This window comes from Talpa occidentalis, unplaced genomic scaffold (genome assembly GCF_014898055.3).
Source record: "Talpa occidentalis isolate TD23 unplaced genomic scaffold, MPIMG_talOcc4v2.1 talOcc4.16, whole genome shotgun sequence".
Classification (NCBI taxonomy): domain Eukaryota; kingdom Metazoa; phylum Chordata; class Mammalia; order Eulipotyphla; family Talpidae; genus Talpa; species Talpa occidentalis.
The window spans coordinates 77,024,455-77,039,979 of NW_023601653.1; the positions used below are offsets into that span (position 1 = coordinate 77,024,455).

At 48.7% G+C, this 15,525-nt stretch overlaps 1 protein-coding gene across 1 annotated transcript; it reads left to right on the forward strand.

The window, feature by feature from the left end:
* Positions 1 to 973: 973 nt before the first annotated feature.
* On the forward strand, positions 974 to 13,214 carry SMARCD1 (SWI/SNF related, matrix associated, actin dependent regulator of chromatin, subfamily d, member 1). The gene is made up of 13 exons (XM_037514709.1): positions 974 to 1,264; positions 1,901 to 2,088; positions 2,383 to 2,425; positions 2,520 to 2,642; positions 3,105 to 3,227; positions 4,890 to 5,006; positions 6,263 to 6,364; positions 6,650 to 6,811; positions 6,902 to 6,999; positions 8,576 to 8,711; positions 10,213 to 10,335; positions 11,300 to 11,401; positions 11,529 to 13,214. The coding sequence occupies exons 1-13, from the start codon at positions 1,088 to 1,090 to the stop codon at positions 11,580 to 11,582; spliced, it is 1,548 nt and encodes a 515-aa protein (XP_037370606.1). The 5' UTR covers positions 974 to 1,087; the 3' UTR covers positions 11,583 to 13,214.
* The last annotated feature ends 2,311 nt before the right edge of the window (positions 13,215 to 15,525 follow it).

Sequence of the window (15,525 nt, forward strand, 5' to 3'; positions counted from 1 at the left end):
AAACAATCAGGGGAAAGGTTTGAGCAGAGACCCGCTGGTGATCTTTGGATGGGGCAGACTGGCGGTCACACCAGGAATGCTTTAAACCACTGGGCACGGAAAGAGGGAGGGGTCAAAGGCAACAAAGATCCCAAAGGATTCTCTGGAGATGGGACAGGGTCAAAATTTAAAACAAACCTGAACTTGAAATCTGGAAGGTCAGGTTAGATGTCAGAGATGACGTTGGGTTGAAGTTCTAGCATGAAGTAGTTATTGATTTTTTTTTTAAACATTTATTTATTTTTACAGACAAGAACTGGGGTACAGGCCAGAGGTGGGGGGGTGAGAGGATTCACCAGAGACAGAGTGGGGAGCAGAACAGGCAGATCAACTGAAATACACTGCTGAGGGGAGCAGCAGGCGAGACAGGAGAGGTCTGCTGAGCCATGTGGGTAGCTCCCTGGGGGGCCGGGGATCGAACTCGTGCTGCAGAGGCTGTGGATTGCTTCACAGTTTGGTGCTTAACCCCTTGCACCACCAGGGAGGCCCCGTTATTGAGACATTTTCTCTGTGGCATGAACCCTGGGCTAGGAACCAGAGATCTGGATTCTAGGCTTTGCCTTCACTGCCTGCTGGCTGCCCTTTACCAAGTCATTTCCTCTCCGAGGGCAGCTTCCCGCTGTGTAAAGCGGAGCTAACAGTGCCGCATCACCAAGAGCGGGAATGAAAAGCAGAGTGCTCTGAAAAGTTAAACGCACTGAGCCTAGAAGCAGCAGCACTCCAGCACCTCTCATCAGAGGCTTGGGTTGGGGCGCCCGGTTTCCAGGTCACCGTCTTCCTCCCGTCGGCCTGGGGGCGCCCGCTCGCGGGGCCTCTCTAGCCCCGAGCTCCTCTCTATGGTTCTCCCTCCCGGACCCAGAAGGCGGGAGGGAGTGGTCAGCACGCTCTTCCCGCTAGTTGCCCCCCTCTAGCCCGCAGTCTCGCTGCCCTCAGCCTCCCGGGCCGGCCGGCCGGCCGGGCGGACAGGCGGGCGCGCGGGGGCGCGCGGGGGGCCGGGGGAGTTCCGCTTCCGGTTCTTTGTGCAGCTGCAGCGGCGGCTCCGGGGAAGATGGCGGCCCGGGCGGGCTTCCAGTCTGTGGCTCCGAGCGGCAGCGCCGGAGCGTCAGGAGGGGCGGGCGCGGCGGCTGCCATGGGCCCGGGCGGGACTCCGGGGCCTCCGGTGCGGATGGGCCCGGCGCCGGGGCAAGGGCTGTACCGCTCCCCGATGCCGGGAGCGGCCTATCCGGTGAGCGGGGCAGGAGGAGGGGCGCGCGGGCGGGGGCGGGGCCGGCGGGCGCCCGTGAGCGGCCGGGTGGGGGAGGAGGAGGGACTCGGGGAGGGACCGGGCCTGGGCTGGGGAGGGCGCGGGGGTCGGCGCGGAGGGAGGGCGGGGAGGCAGCATCCCCACCTGCGCCCGGGGCATTGTTTCCCCGGGGGTCGGGGCGCAGGGCCGGGATGAAGTGGTCCGGGTGGATCAGCGAGGCTGGAGGGCACCAGGGCTCGGGCCGCCCCAGTGCCCAGAGGAGCGCAGAAGGTGTCGTGGCAGATGAGTTCGGTTCTAAGTAGCTGGCAGCACCGAGTAGACGGGGAGCCAGAGGAGATGGAACTAAGGCTCATACAAAATAGACGGGGGAGAATTTAAGTACAAGCTGGCTGTCTCGTGGCCTTTGTGCCGTCTTCTCCTATGGAACCAGGACAGGAGCAGAGGAAGCTCCAGTTGTCTGTGTTTCAAGTGCCAGAGGGCTCGCCTCCCATTGTCCTTCACCTCACCCTCCAGCCTGTTTCAGTCAAAGAACTTGGGCTTCCCCCCCTCCTGCTATCCCTTTCTTGATGGGATTAATAGAGGAGGCCATGACATTTCTGGGTCCTCTCCCCTCTGTAGAGACCAGGTATGCTGCCAGGCAGCCGAATGACACCTCAGGGACCTTCCATGGGACCCCCTGGCTATGGGGGAAACCCTTCAGTCCGACCTGGCCTGGCCCAGTCAGGAATGGACCAGTCCCGCAAGAGACCTGCGCCTCAGCAGATCCAGCAGGTCCAGCAGCAGGCGGTCCAAAACCGAAACCACAAGTAAGAGGACTCGTGGGGTGGGGTTGAGGGAGGGGGATCTGTGAGGACACAGGTGGTGGGAGTACCTAAACCAAGAAGAGGTGGTGCTTTGTGAGCATGCAGTGCTCATTCTTGAGAACTCCTCATGTGATGGGAGGGGGTGGTGGGGATGGGGAGGGAGGCAGGGGTAAGGGGGTGGGGAAAGGTGTCTTGATTCATACTTCCTTCACTTTACTGTAAATGAAGGTGCTGACAGCCCTCATCATGTTCTGACTAGTTCCATCCCAACCTGATAACAGTGTTTATTCTGAACAGTGCAAAGAAAAAGAAGATGGCTGACAAAATTCTACCTCAAAGGGTGAGTCTGGGTGGTAGGTCTTCTTGAGAGTGTGGTGACTTTGAGAACAGAGATACTCAGTTCTGGATCCCAATGCTATCTTTCTGTTCCTAAGATTCGTGAGCTGGTACCGGAATCCCAGGCCTATATGGACCTCTTGGCATTTGAAAGGAAACTGGACCAGACTATCATGAGGAAACGGCTAGATATCCAGGAAGCCTTAAAACGTCCCATCAAGGTAACACGAAAGAACGAATGCTAGGCAGAGAGCCAAAGGAGAGGACTCGAACCTCAGCAGGCCTAGAATGGGAAATCAAAGGCACAGCACAGCTCTCTTTGGCATTTAAATTACATCTCTCCCTTCCGCCTACAAACTGAGAATTATATTAGAAGCATAAGAACAGAACAGCAAAGGGGAGGGGCTGATCTCTCTTGCACCAGAAATATACCCTGCCCATGTTTTTGCTATAACTGTTCTGCCACCGTGGGAAACTGGCACTTGTATGACTGTCCACATGGTATCCTGGTGTCTGCACTTGTATTCAGGCCAGTGGCCGGTACTAGATTAATGCATCCACCCCAGGCACTGGGTAAACAGTAGCCACACTGTTAGGAGTAATTTCAGGGTTTGGGGAGACCCTTGTTGTCAGCATCAAACTACTGAATCCCCACCATCAATTTTGTTTCTGCCTTCCCTCAGCAAAAACGGAAGCTGCGAATTTTCATTTCTAACACTTTCAATCCGGCTAAGTCAGATGCCGAGGATGGGGAAGGGACGGTGGCTTCCTGGGAGCTTCGGGTAGAAGGACGGCTCCTGGAGGATGTGAGTTCAAGGTCCACTGTGGTGGGCGTCTAGGGTGGGAGCTGCTGGGAACGAGCAGTGTTGTCTGGTTGGCAGGAAGCCTGGCTGGTGCTCACAGCTCCTGTTGGGGACAGCAGGGAGAGTCACTGTGTTCCGTGCACTGAGAGACAATGGTTCTTTGTGTCTGGCTCCCGGGGCTTGGCCCTCACTGTGGTCTCATATCAAGAACCTTATTGTCCTGAGACTTGATTTGTTGTTTACCTTCCTCCTGATGCTGCTGGCCATTGGATTTAGCAGTATCTGCAGATAATTCGCTTACGATTTCTTCTTTTCTTTATTAAATCAACTGAGTTTGCATTTACCATTTACAGCCATTATTTCTTCTCTGAGTTATTGAGGTACTTGACTTCAACTGTGACATCTCCTTCTCCCTTTCTTTTTTTTCTTCTTCTTTTTTTTTTTAAATATTTATTTATTCATTCATTCATTCATTCATACAAGCACTGGGTACAGTCAGAAGCATGGGAGAGTGAGAGAATTCACCAGAGCCAAAGCGGGGAGCAGAGCAGGCAGAAGGACCGAAGTACACTGCTGAGGGGAGCAGCGGGTGGCAGGAGAGGTCTGTGCGCCATACGGGACCCTCCTCTGGTGGCCAGGAAGCAGCTGGGGATCGAACTGGTGCCACAGAGGCTGCGGGCAGCTTCGCAACCCAGCACTCAACCGCTGCGCCACCGGGGAGGCCCTTTTTTCTTCTTTTTTTTCTTGAGATTTATTTTTATTTATGCACACAAGAACTGGGTATAGGTCAGAGGTGCGGGGGGTGAGAGGATTCACCAGAGACAGTGTGGGGAGCAGAACAGGGAGTTCTACTGAAATACACTGCTGAGGGGAGTAGCAGGCAAGACTGGAGAGGTCTGCTGCGCCATGTGGGTCACCTCCCTGGCCTGGGATTGAACTCATGTGGCAGTGGGTGTCGATAGCTTCATGGTGTTGAGACTTAACCCCTTGTACCACCAAGGAGGCTCATTTCCCTTACTTTCAATGGAGACATCTCACAGTTTAAGTGGGAGATATTTCTCTGACAGGTTCTTCATTGCTTCATGGGGTGCATCCACTGACAGGTGATAGCCCCTAAACTTCCCACCCCAGAAGCTCCTTGGGGAAGCTCACCTTTCATTCCCCTACCCTCTCTGGGTCTCTATTTTTAGCTGTTCACAAGCAAGCTAATTTTAATCCATTTTTCAGTGTCAGAGCCTCTTCAATATAGGTCCAGTCCACCTGCTGGTGCTGTCATTCCATCCAAAGAAAACTGGTTTAAAAAATAAATAAATAAAACTGGTTTTGTTTGGCTGCTTATTGCCTGACTCATTTCTCCTCTAAAGTAAGACTTTTCTCCGTTCACTCTCACTTTATTCTGTGCAATGCTTTGGCTTAATCTGCGTCATTTCCCCTTGGGAAATGAGGTAGGTAAGTCAGTGACCCTGTGTATGTTATGGGCTACTTCTTCAGGGTGCTGTAGCTACCATGACTTGTTTATTAATCACAGAGACCTTGCTATTTCCTAAGCGATACTCAGTTTTTTAGTTTTTTCCCTTTGCTGTTGTAGGTTCCCTTTTTATGGGACTTTTTGTTGGAGAATTTTCTTCTGGCCTTTTCTAATATGATCTCTCTTCTCTCTTCTAGTCTGCCTTGTCCAAATACGATGCCACCAAACAAAAGAGGAAGTTCTCTTCCTTTTTTAAGTCCTTGGTGATCGAACTGGACAAAGACCTGTATGGTCCAGACAACCATCTGGTAGAAGTGAGTAGTTCTGCCTTCTAGACTTTGTCTCGATGACTGGAGGATGTGATGGACCTGGGAACCAACATTTAATGTCTAGCGTGTGGGGAGGTATAAACAAAGGGTTACCCCCCAGGTATCCAGTACCACTACTGCGGTCTACACACTGATCTCCAGGTGGCACTAGCTTTGTTTAGTTCTTATGCCATTTGGACCCAAAAGCTCTTGCAGCCTAATTTATCCAACTTTTACATGTTTCAGTCCTGTTTGCTGCGCCTATTTTCAAGGGAGTTTCTAGTGGAGGCCTCTTAATACCTACCAGGCCATCTTTGCATCATGCTTTTTAGTAATGATGAGGCATAGATATCCACATGCCTTTCATGCTTTTACCTGGTAGCAAAGCAGTTGCTATAGTTTAAGGAGGCTAACTTGCCAAGGTTACCTTTATAGAGCTGGGACTTCTTTTGGGTCCATGCTCTGTTTCAATTCACATTCCAAAGCATAGAAATCCTTTACCATTACGCAGTTTTCTGAAGGTGATGTAACTACACTGTTCTTGAGATACGATCAAAACCATAATGAGATAGTCCAGTTCTCCAAGTGAACTTCACCTGCTCCTTTCGTTGCTAGTGTAGCTGCAGCCCCTTAACCTCAACCACTAAGAGACATGGGAAGGTCTTTATCATCTAATAAGGGAAGTAAGTCATAGAATCAGTAGCAATTTGTAAATATATTTAACTTACAACAGTAGAGCATAGTGGCTAAAAACGTGGACTGTAATCAGTCACACAAGTTCAAATTTCAGTTCCACCACTTATTTAGCTGTTTGCCTTCAGCAAGTCACTTTACTCTTCTAAGCATTAGTGTTCTCATCTGTGAAAAAGGTTTCACCATGCCTATTGTGTATGGATGTTGTAGGAATTCAATGAGACGACCCAAGTAAATGTCTTAGAATAATCTCACATATAGTAAGTATTCAATAAACAGTAGCTACGTATTTTATGATACAGATATATATTGTCCATTTTGTGAATAAGTTGATCACTGGAAATGCAGACTAATTTAAGTGTGATGTTAAACAGATTTAAAAGATTGATCCACTTATACACAGACAGTAATCCCAGACCCATGCACCATCTTTTAAAATGTTTCATGCTATTGCTCTTCTCTAATAGCCTCAGTAATCAAAGTTGAATATTCAGTCGTTACAGAAGTTCTTCCCTCCCGCCCCAGCTCTTCCTCTGGGAGAGCACCCCCTGACATCTTCCTCTCTGTAGTGGCACAGGACCGCCACTACCCAGGAGACAGATGGCTTCCAGGTGAAGCGGCCAGGAGACGTGAACGTCCGGTGTACTGTCCTGCTGATGCTGGATTACCAGGTATTCTGTGGTACTGTGAGGGGATCCAATATTCACTGCCACGTCACATCAGCAGTCTCACATTAAAAGGTTTAAACAAAGGTGTGGATAATTTGCCACCAGACTTTAAGTATCTGAAATTTAGGGATGGGAGCTTAGTCATTCTTGAGTTCCTCCTTGTATTTTTCTGACCCAGAAAAAAGTACTATAATATTACAGCTTGACGGTATGGTCATGCTAAGCACCCCAAAATGAATACAGACTGAGGTCACTATCTTCATCTCTATAATCTTTGGTTCTCTGCAGCCGCCCCAGTTTAAATTAGACCCTCGCCTGGCCCGGCTCTTGGGTATCCATACCCAGACCCGTCCAGTGATCATCCAAGCACTGTGGCAATATATTAAGACACATAAGCTCCAGGACCCTCATGAACGAGAGTTTGTCATCTGTGACAAGTACCTCCAGCAGGTAAGAAAAGGACCTGTTTTTTTTTGCTAGAGTCTGATGGGGGACTAGTGCTCAAAATGCCAACTTCTTAGCCACTTCTCTTCTCTGCAGATCTTTGAATCGCAACGTATGAAGTTTTCAGAGATCCCTCAACGGCTCCATGCCTTGCTTATGCCACCAGAGCCCATCATTATTAATCATGTTATCAGGTAAACGTGTGTATAGGACACAGTGCTGTGCTGGAGCTGGTTAGTACCAGCTTGTAGGAGCCAATTGTCAGATTTGCAGGAATTTTGCAAACATTATTATTAAAGAGCCATTATTTAAAATTAAGTTATAGAAACTTAGAACTGAATAACATTCCATTAAAAAAGAAGGTACTGTATACACAAAACTCATTCCCTAATTATTTTACTGGTATTTATTTTTTGAGGTTACTTATGTCTGTTACAACAGTGTGGTGGAAATAACTACCTAATGATGTGTTACAGTACATACCTCCCCCAAGTCTCCAACAGTGACATATTTGTTGGAAATATTTAAACCACAGAAATTGGCAAATGCTACAAATCAGAGCTTTTTTCCTTTCCTCCTTTGAAGGCAGTTGTTACCATCTTTTGTGGCACCAGCAGTGGGCTACCACCTCTTCTCTGGATGATAGGTCTCTGGATGTTAGGACTTTCCAATCTGAGATTCCAAATCCACTCCCTTCAACTTTTTTGTACTGAAGATGGGTGAACGAGGCATTTCTAGGCAGATAAGGATTGAAGGAGGGCACTTATTTCTCAAAGCAGCATGTTTCTGTGGTGGGATATTTTATATCTTTGCCTTCTTTCCCCTTCTCTATGCCATTCCAAAAAGACCCTTCTTTTCTTTAGATCCTGAACTACGACTCAGTTAATCATAACTCCTACAGTTTATGCAATAGGCCATTAGAAGCTGGTCTGTGATGTACTCCTGTGCATAAAATTTAGTCTTTTTTTTTTTTTAAACAGAAAAGGCAGATTTACTGAAATACCCTGCAAGGGAGCAGGTAGTGTCTGCTAAATTAAATCATTTTTTAATCTTTCTGTGTTGTGGGGTATGTTTTCTTTCTTTCTTTCTTTTTTTCTTTTTAAAGATTTATTTACTTATGCATACAAGAGCTGGGGTACAGGCCAGAGATGCAGGGTTAAGAGGATTCACCAGAGACAGAGTGGGGTACAGAACAGGCAGACTGACTGAAATACACTGCTGAAGGGAGTAGCGGGCGAGACAGGAGAGGTCTGCTTCGCCATGTGGGTTGCTCCCTGGTCGGCTGGGGATGGAACATGTGCTGCAGAGGCTGTGGATTGCTTTGTAGTGCTGTGCTTAATCCCTTGCGCCACCAGGGAGGCCCCTCATTTATTTATTTATTTATTTATTTATTTATTTTTAGGGTCAATTTTAACAGGAAGAAAGATAAGAGACTGCAGTAGTGGTTTCCTATAGGGAGGCAGAAACTCATCATTGGTTATTTTTTCTGCTCTTTAAGATTTTGCCCCTAACTTAAAAATAAATTAGCATTATTGAGGTTTATATACAATAGATCACACCCATTTAAAGTATAACTTGATGACTTTCAGCAAATGTATTTACCACTTAGCCATCAGTGCACAGAAGATACAAAACCTTTCTGTCACACCCAGTTCTTTTGTGCCCTTTTGTAATCAACCCCTTTCTCTTCATTCTGGGCCATGTTTTTGACCCTGTTATTAGGTCTTAGAGGACAGGCCTTTCACCAGGCCTCTTTGCTTTCCTCCCCAGTGTTGACCCAAATGATCAGAAAAAGACAGCTTGTTATGACATTGATGTGGAAGTGGATGATACCTTGAAGACTCAGATGAATTCTTTTCTGCTGTCTACTGCCAGCCAGCAGGAGATTGCTACTCTAGACAACAAGGTAGGGTCTCTGCCCTAGTAGTTTGGATATCACCAACCTTCTATCACAGTTCTAGGCTGCTTTTGATTATTGGTATTCAAAATATAATGACAGCCAGTGTATGCCAAGTACTGTGCTCAGTGCTTGTTGGAGCCAGAAATACATGAGTTCTGATTCTGGCCATACCTTTTGAAAGTTTTGAGCCTCAGTAGCTGACCTGTGAAATAGAGACCTAATAGTAGACATGTACTCTAAATCCTATTTTTTATAAGGTTGCTAGATGAGACACTGTGTAAAGTTAGGACACTTTGTCTGGCACATAAAAACATGGTGATGGCTACACCTATGGTTTCTGTGATAGTACACATTGTCAAACAATTTAGTTGATGCCTCAACTAAATCTTGAAGAAGAGAGGGGGAGTTTAAAAAAAAAAGGAGAAAGGAGAGTGGTGGTTAGGGGTGTGGGAGGCAGAAGACCCAGAAGGAGGAAACAGTATGTAAATGTGCATAGATGAGAGAGGCCAGATGGGCGTGTTCAAGAAATACAAGTGCTAGATAGATACAGCTAAAGGTGCCTGAGGGGCTGGCAAGTTTTGGGAAAGGAAATTGATAGGAAAGCAAGAGCCTAATCATGAAGCAGCTTTCACACGCCATCCCCAAGATTGGAGGGACTGATGCTATTTGCACTTAGAATGATGAAGAAAGAATTGTAAGAGGGGCAGATTTGAGGCCAGGAAACCCAGTTAGGAGGCTGGTGCCCTAACACATGTAAGATACATGGTCTTAACTTAATGGTACTGACAGCGAGAGTGGGTGTAACTAGATCTGAGAGGTGTCAAAGAGGAATTGAAGGGATGTAGACTAGTTTGGTGGGCATTGTGGGGCAAGGCGAGAAGGAGGCATTATGTGGACTCTCAAGTATCTAACTCGGGTGGGTGGTAGTTTTCACTTGGGTTGGGAAGCGAGAGGAGAGGCACATGTCAGGTAATGAATTTTGTTTCGGAGAGTTTAAGGTGCCATGAGATATCAAGCAGATAGGTTGGCATTCGGAAAATGAATCCGGTCTGCAGATGGGGAGTTCATTACCTTGCCAGTGGTAATGGAAGACATACAAGTTGATGAAATTGCCAGAAAGAGTATGGAGAATGAGAAGAGGGCAGAGAACAAAATCCAGGAAGCACAGCCTTTGAGACAGCCCTCTGTACCACCTCTTTTCTGCGTGGGAACATTGGAACCCGTTTGTGCTCGGGATTCAGGATTTACCATGTAGCTTCATCCACAGTGGACACTGTGTAAACTAAAAGGAAAACTTACCTTAGGTAGGGGATATGGAGACGAGAAAGTCCCTGCTGAAAGAATTGCCCAGTGCCAGAGCAGTTGGGGCTTTGGGCAGTGGTGTCATTTCTGAGGCGCACCCTGTGCCTGGGTCAGTGGTGGCCCATGAAGATGTCAGACACTGTCTGCCATGTATTTCTGCTTTGCCCCAATTCGGAAATTTTATGAGTTGCTGTCTTCCTTACAGATCCATGAGACAATAGAAACTATCAATCAGCTGAAGACCCAGCGGGAGTTCATGCTGAGCTTTGCCAGAGACCCTCAGGGTTTCATCAACGACTGGCTTCAGTCTCAGTGCCGCGACCTCAAGGTAAAGGACCTAGGAAAGGTGCGGAGGGACTTGGGTCAGCGAGGCACACATGTGCTTTGTTTCTGTATTGTCTGGTGAAAGAGCCAGAGGGAAAGTAAGGGACCAAAATAAAATAAATCTTTAAAAAAAAAAAAAAAAAAGGAATAAAAAATAAAAGTAGTAAACCATGCTAAGACACTTTAGGAACTCACCAGTTCCAATAAGATAATTCATAGGAGAAGGGAGCGGGCTGAGGCTAGAATAGCTGGGGAAGGCTCTCTGGAAAATTGGAGATTGGAGGTATTTCACAGAGAGGGGAGCACCATAAGCTCAGTCAAGTAGATAGGAAAGAGCACAAAATATATGAAAATGCTCTTAGCTCTCTGCTCTCCGTGGTGGCTGTGACTGCCGTTACATAGAGAGGCTGAGCAGTGGAGCCAGGGGCAGGGGCTATCCAAATGGATCCCTGAGCAGATGTGACTTCCTGTTATCAGGAGGTGACTTTGGAAGTTTGCGAGGGTTGCCACTGTAAATTTCCATCAACTGGGTGGCTTAAACAGCAGAAATAAATCGTCTCGTTGTTTTGGAGGCTGGAAGTCTGAAATCAAGAAGCCGGTATTGGTTCCTTCTGAGGGCTGTGAGGGACAATCTTCCAGGCCCATCTCCTAGCTTCCTAGCTTCCCATGGCCTCAGGCATTTCTAGGAGTATAGAGGGCATCCTCGGTCTTCACACTGTTGTCTCTGTGAGCATCTGTCTGCCCACGTTTCCCCTCTATAACGACACCCGCCTTCTATTGGATTAGACCCACCCTAATGACCCTCTCTTAACCTGATGATCTGCATAGATCCTGATTCCAAATAAGGCCAGGTTCATAGGTACTAGGGGTTTAGGAGCCTGACATCTTTTGGAGGGAAGAGGGGTACAGTAACAGGTGTGAAGGAAGGAAATAATTCTGTCCTCTCTTCTCCCTCCTGCCTCCCTCAGACCATGACAGATGTGGTGGGTAACCCCGAGGAAGAACGCCGAGCTGAGTTCTACTTCCAGCCTTGGGCTCAAGAGGCCGTGTGCCGATACTTCTACTCCAAGGTAAGCGCTTGGATGCCCAGGGAATCTGACAAAGGACAAAGGATTGGCAACTCTGACGGGTCAGTGATGTTAGGTACCAGCTTTCAATATATCTCATTTTCCACTCCTTCCACTATTTTCTTTTTAGGTGCAGCAGAGACGACAAGAATTAGAACAAGCCCTGGGAATCCGAAATACATAGGGCCTCTCCCACAGCCCTGATTTGGCTGCATCGATTCTCTATTTGGGCCCTGTGCTGCCTGCCTCATAGCACCTGCCTTGGTCTTGCTTGGGGCCTTTCAGGGGATGCTGTTGGTTCAAGGACAACACCAGAATGAAGAGGGTCTCACATTTCTGTTTCACAAGACATCTATACCCTCTTCTCCCACCCCATCCCTTCCTACCCCCAGCTTCCCTTTGCCCCACAAAGTTCCCGTGTGCCTCTACCCTCCCCTGGTCTACATAGGACCTCTAGATAGTGGTAGAGAGAACCTGTAGTGGTAATCAGTGCTCAGAATGGATTGGGCCTAAGGCCAAGTGGTCTTCAAGGGGACCAGCTATTCCCTCTGAGACCCAGAAGTTGGGAGTTTTAGCCCCTTCTCAGGCCTGGGGGCTCTCTATAAGCTAGTTGATCTTGGCTCTCCTGATAACAGAACCCAATTTCCTTCCTTCCCTCCACAGGTTTGGAGCACTCTCCCTCACTTGTTGCCCTCTAGCGCTAAAGGATCCCTGGCTCTTGGGCACCACTGAGCCCCAGGTCAGTCGCAGCCCTCTGGATTGGCCTGCTATCTCAGTGCTGCTCTTACTCCCTGGTCGGGGGTCCACATCAGTATTGGAGTTTGTTCTGTATTGCTCCCTCCCAGCACGCTCTCTACAGCTGCTCTTAGGATTCCCTCCTGTGTGTCCTCACCCCGGGCATTTGGGTGGAGGAATCTAGCCTTTCCTTGTTTGGAGTCCCAGGGATCTAACCTGGGGTACCATCATTGCCAGTGGAGGCTGTTTCTTTCTGCTATTGCTTGGAGGTATGACTCACTCATTAACTCCACCCTGTCTCCCCCACTGCTTCATCGAGAAACAGGCCTAAAATCAAACGGGTAAAATCCCTGGGCCATCCCTGTCTTCCTGTCCCTTCTGCCCAGTTATCACCCACTGGTGACTTCTAGGGCACTGAGGAGTGAAAGCGCCTAGGGCTGGAGTATAGCTCTGAGTTGGGTTTGTGACTCTTCCCTCCCCCTGCCTCACAGGATTGTGACTCCCCAGCCCCTGCCCTCAAAGCTTCAGGCCCCTCAGGTAGCAGCAGAACCTTGGGATCTTGGCCCCTTGGAACTGAGATGGTTTTGCATCTTGCCAGGAGAGCCTCAGATTCTTCCAGGTTACATCACCTCCGAGTTAGCATATCCCAGGCTCGCAGACTCAACACAGCAGGGTGGGAGACAGCTGGGTGCAGAGGGGGGATTCCGTTCAGCATGGGCTCTAACCCCACAGAACTGACAAAGCCCCTGCTTCCCCACCCCTCCTCAGGCTCCTGCGAGCACATCCCCCCGCCCTGTAGCCCTGCCTGTTCCAGACGAGCTGGCAGGGTTTTCTCCCCGTCTTCCCCTTCCTGCCACTGCCCCTTCCCTCCCTTGAAAGGTTCTCCCCACAGTGACACTGGGCAGCCTCTGTCCGTGGGGCAGAAACCTGGAGAAGGAAGCTCCGCACTCCTGCAGCGTCCCTGTTGAAGATAACTGTTTTTATTAACTGAATTATTGTTTTTTTTTTTTTTCATGGACCAAAATTTTTTTTGTACTGTCCCCTTATCAATGTCAGCCAGTTTTAATAAAAATCTTCTGAAGGATTGGCCCCCTCCCTACTGGGGGAGAGTGCGTCCCTGCCTCTTTCTCCTCGAATTCCATTAACCATGCTCATGGCGTGCGTTGTATGTGGCAAACATCGAGCACTGCTGTGTGTCAGCTGTGGCGCCAGGTGCTGGGATATGGTGGGAAACAAGGTTTCTACCCTGTAGCTCTCAGGTTCTCACTTTAGAGCTTGCTCGGTCAACCCTACTGGTCTGTCAACATGGGGTAGGAACGGGTCAGTATTATTGGGATCTTAGAATCTTGTCCCCACTTTCCGCTAGGAAGATACTAAGAAAGAAGCCAACGGCACTGCCATCTTGTCTGGTGTCATCCTGAACACCCCAGGGAACCCGCTGGCTCCAGGGCACTGTCTCTAAAGAAGTTCCACCTCCTCGGGGCTCCTGTCTAGACACTGGCCAAGGCTTACACAGCTAAAGACGTTTTTTGTTCTCTGTGCCTGCTGTTCTTTTAAGGTTCCATTTTCAATGCTCTAAGACTTTTGTTCTTAAGAACTGAGTGGAAATGGCTGTTATACAATGAATGGACAACCCCCTCATTGGCAGAGTTTGCATTCCCATTAGCAGAAGCATGAAATGCTGCTGCAGTTGCCATCGTGATGTGCCTGCTTCCCACTTGGTGGCTAATTACTCCTCCTTTGTGCTGTTATCTAGCTTGGTTCTACCCAAAAGGGGGGTTTAGGACATAGTGCGTCCACCTGCTAAAGTTGTAGTTCAACACCCTTCGCCTCCATGGATGAGAACACTCTACTGCCTGTCTGCAGTCAAGCACTTCAAGGATATAAGGCCTTCCAGTCTGGAACTTGGGGGTTGGAGTGGAAAAAAATCGACCTTAACAAGACGACATTGAAGTGGCACCTTTTTTACTCAGGCTAACCACATGCATAATGAGTAACTGATGAACCTCTTAATTTTAAGCAAATCTACAGTTCGCTCTTGAGAAAAGAATTCTAGTGGTATCGATAACCTGTGACTAGCCAATTCTGCTTGAGTCTGCACACTGTTCCTGTATAAATGAGTAAATGTCTCCACACTGAAAGTAATTGTAGTGGCAAAGTGAGATGGACACATTCAGGGGGAAATTCATTCATTCTTTGGGGTTTCCATATGCCCCGGGGACCGAAGCATCCTTTCTCCTCTCTCACCTTAATGCACCCCACTGGCAGCCTTGCACTCGTGCCTTTGTCACAGTGCCAGTCACCTGTGGGAGGCTGGCTCCGCAGTAGGTGCAGCTTTCTTCCTAAGGGTAACTACTGATTTCGTGTATGTTTCCCTACGGGGACTCCCTAGGAGGATGGTGGGCTTTTCCTAAACAAACCCTAGAATTTAGAAAACCAGTTCTCAGTCTTGACCTTCTGCCCACTTAACCCTTACCCAGTGGTTGCATACAGACTCCCTTCTGGCCCAGTGCTTATCACTATTATGGGTCAACAGTGGCCCAAGGGAATAGAAACACCCACTTAGTAGTCAGCCAAGCCAAGAGGTCAGCATGTGTACACAGTGTTGCCTGTCCTCTAGGCCAAGGGGCACAGGCAGCTGGAATGCTGGGCACCTCTTGCCTCACTCTCCAGTCTAGAAACCAGAGCTCCCCCTTTTAGTCAAACAGATGGTGTGGGCAGTGTAGAGCTCTGTGCTGCTGAATGTGGGCCTTCTACTCCCTGTCGCCCTTCCCCCTACTCAATCACAACTCAATCACATCTGAGACCACCAAGCTCCTCAGAGGTCACAGTTGCCTCAGGACCTCTTTTTTTTTTTTTTTAAAGATGTATTTATGCATACAGGAACTGGGGTACAAAGGTATAGGCCAGAGGTGTGGGGAGTGAGAGGACTCACCGGAGACGGTGGGGAACAGAACAGGCAGACTGACTGAAATACACTGCTGAGGGGAGCAGCAGGTGAGTCAGGAGAGGTCTGCTGCGCCATGTGGGTCAGCTGCCTGGCCGGGGATTGAACTTGTGCTGCAATGGCTGCAGATAGCTTCATAGTACCGACGCTTAACCTCTTGCGCCACCAGGGCGGCCCAAAGGGCCTGCTCTGCTTCCCCTTTATGGCTTGCCCAAGAAACCCTCCAGTGTGGTAGCTTGGAAACCCAAGAGAGAGGACTGAAGAAACCTCAAAGCCTCTGAAAGACAGCACTTTGGCTGCTTTTTCTCTCCTGTCCTCTTCCTCCTTAAGCCCACAGTTTGCAAAAGTGCAATCGTAGGCCACTTGGCATCACCGCTTCTAACTGTGACCTTTCTCATCCTCCCGCCCTGAAAGACATTCAGGTGGGGATCCTTTATGGGTAGGG

Excerpts from the sequence above, each read along its gene's own strand:
- SMARCD1 (XM_037514709.1), top strand. The coding sequence starts at position 1,088 with ATGGCGGCCCGGGCGGGCTTCCAGTCTGTGGCTCCGAGCGGCAGCGCC. Across the intron at positions 7,000-8,575 it reads ATTATTAATCATGTTATCAG|TGTTGACCCAAATGATCAGA; the intron begins GTAAACGTGTGT and ends TTTCCTCCCCAG. Across the intron at positions 10,336-11,299 it reads CTCAGTGCCGCGACCTCAAG|ACCATGACAGATGTGGTGGG; the intron begins GTAAAGGACCTA and ends TGCCTCCCTCAG.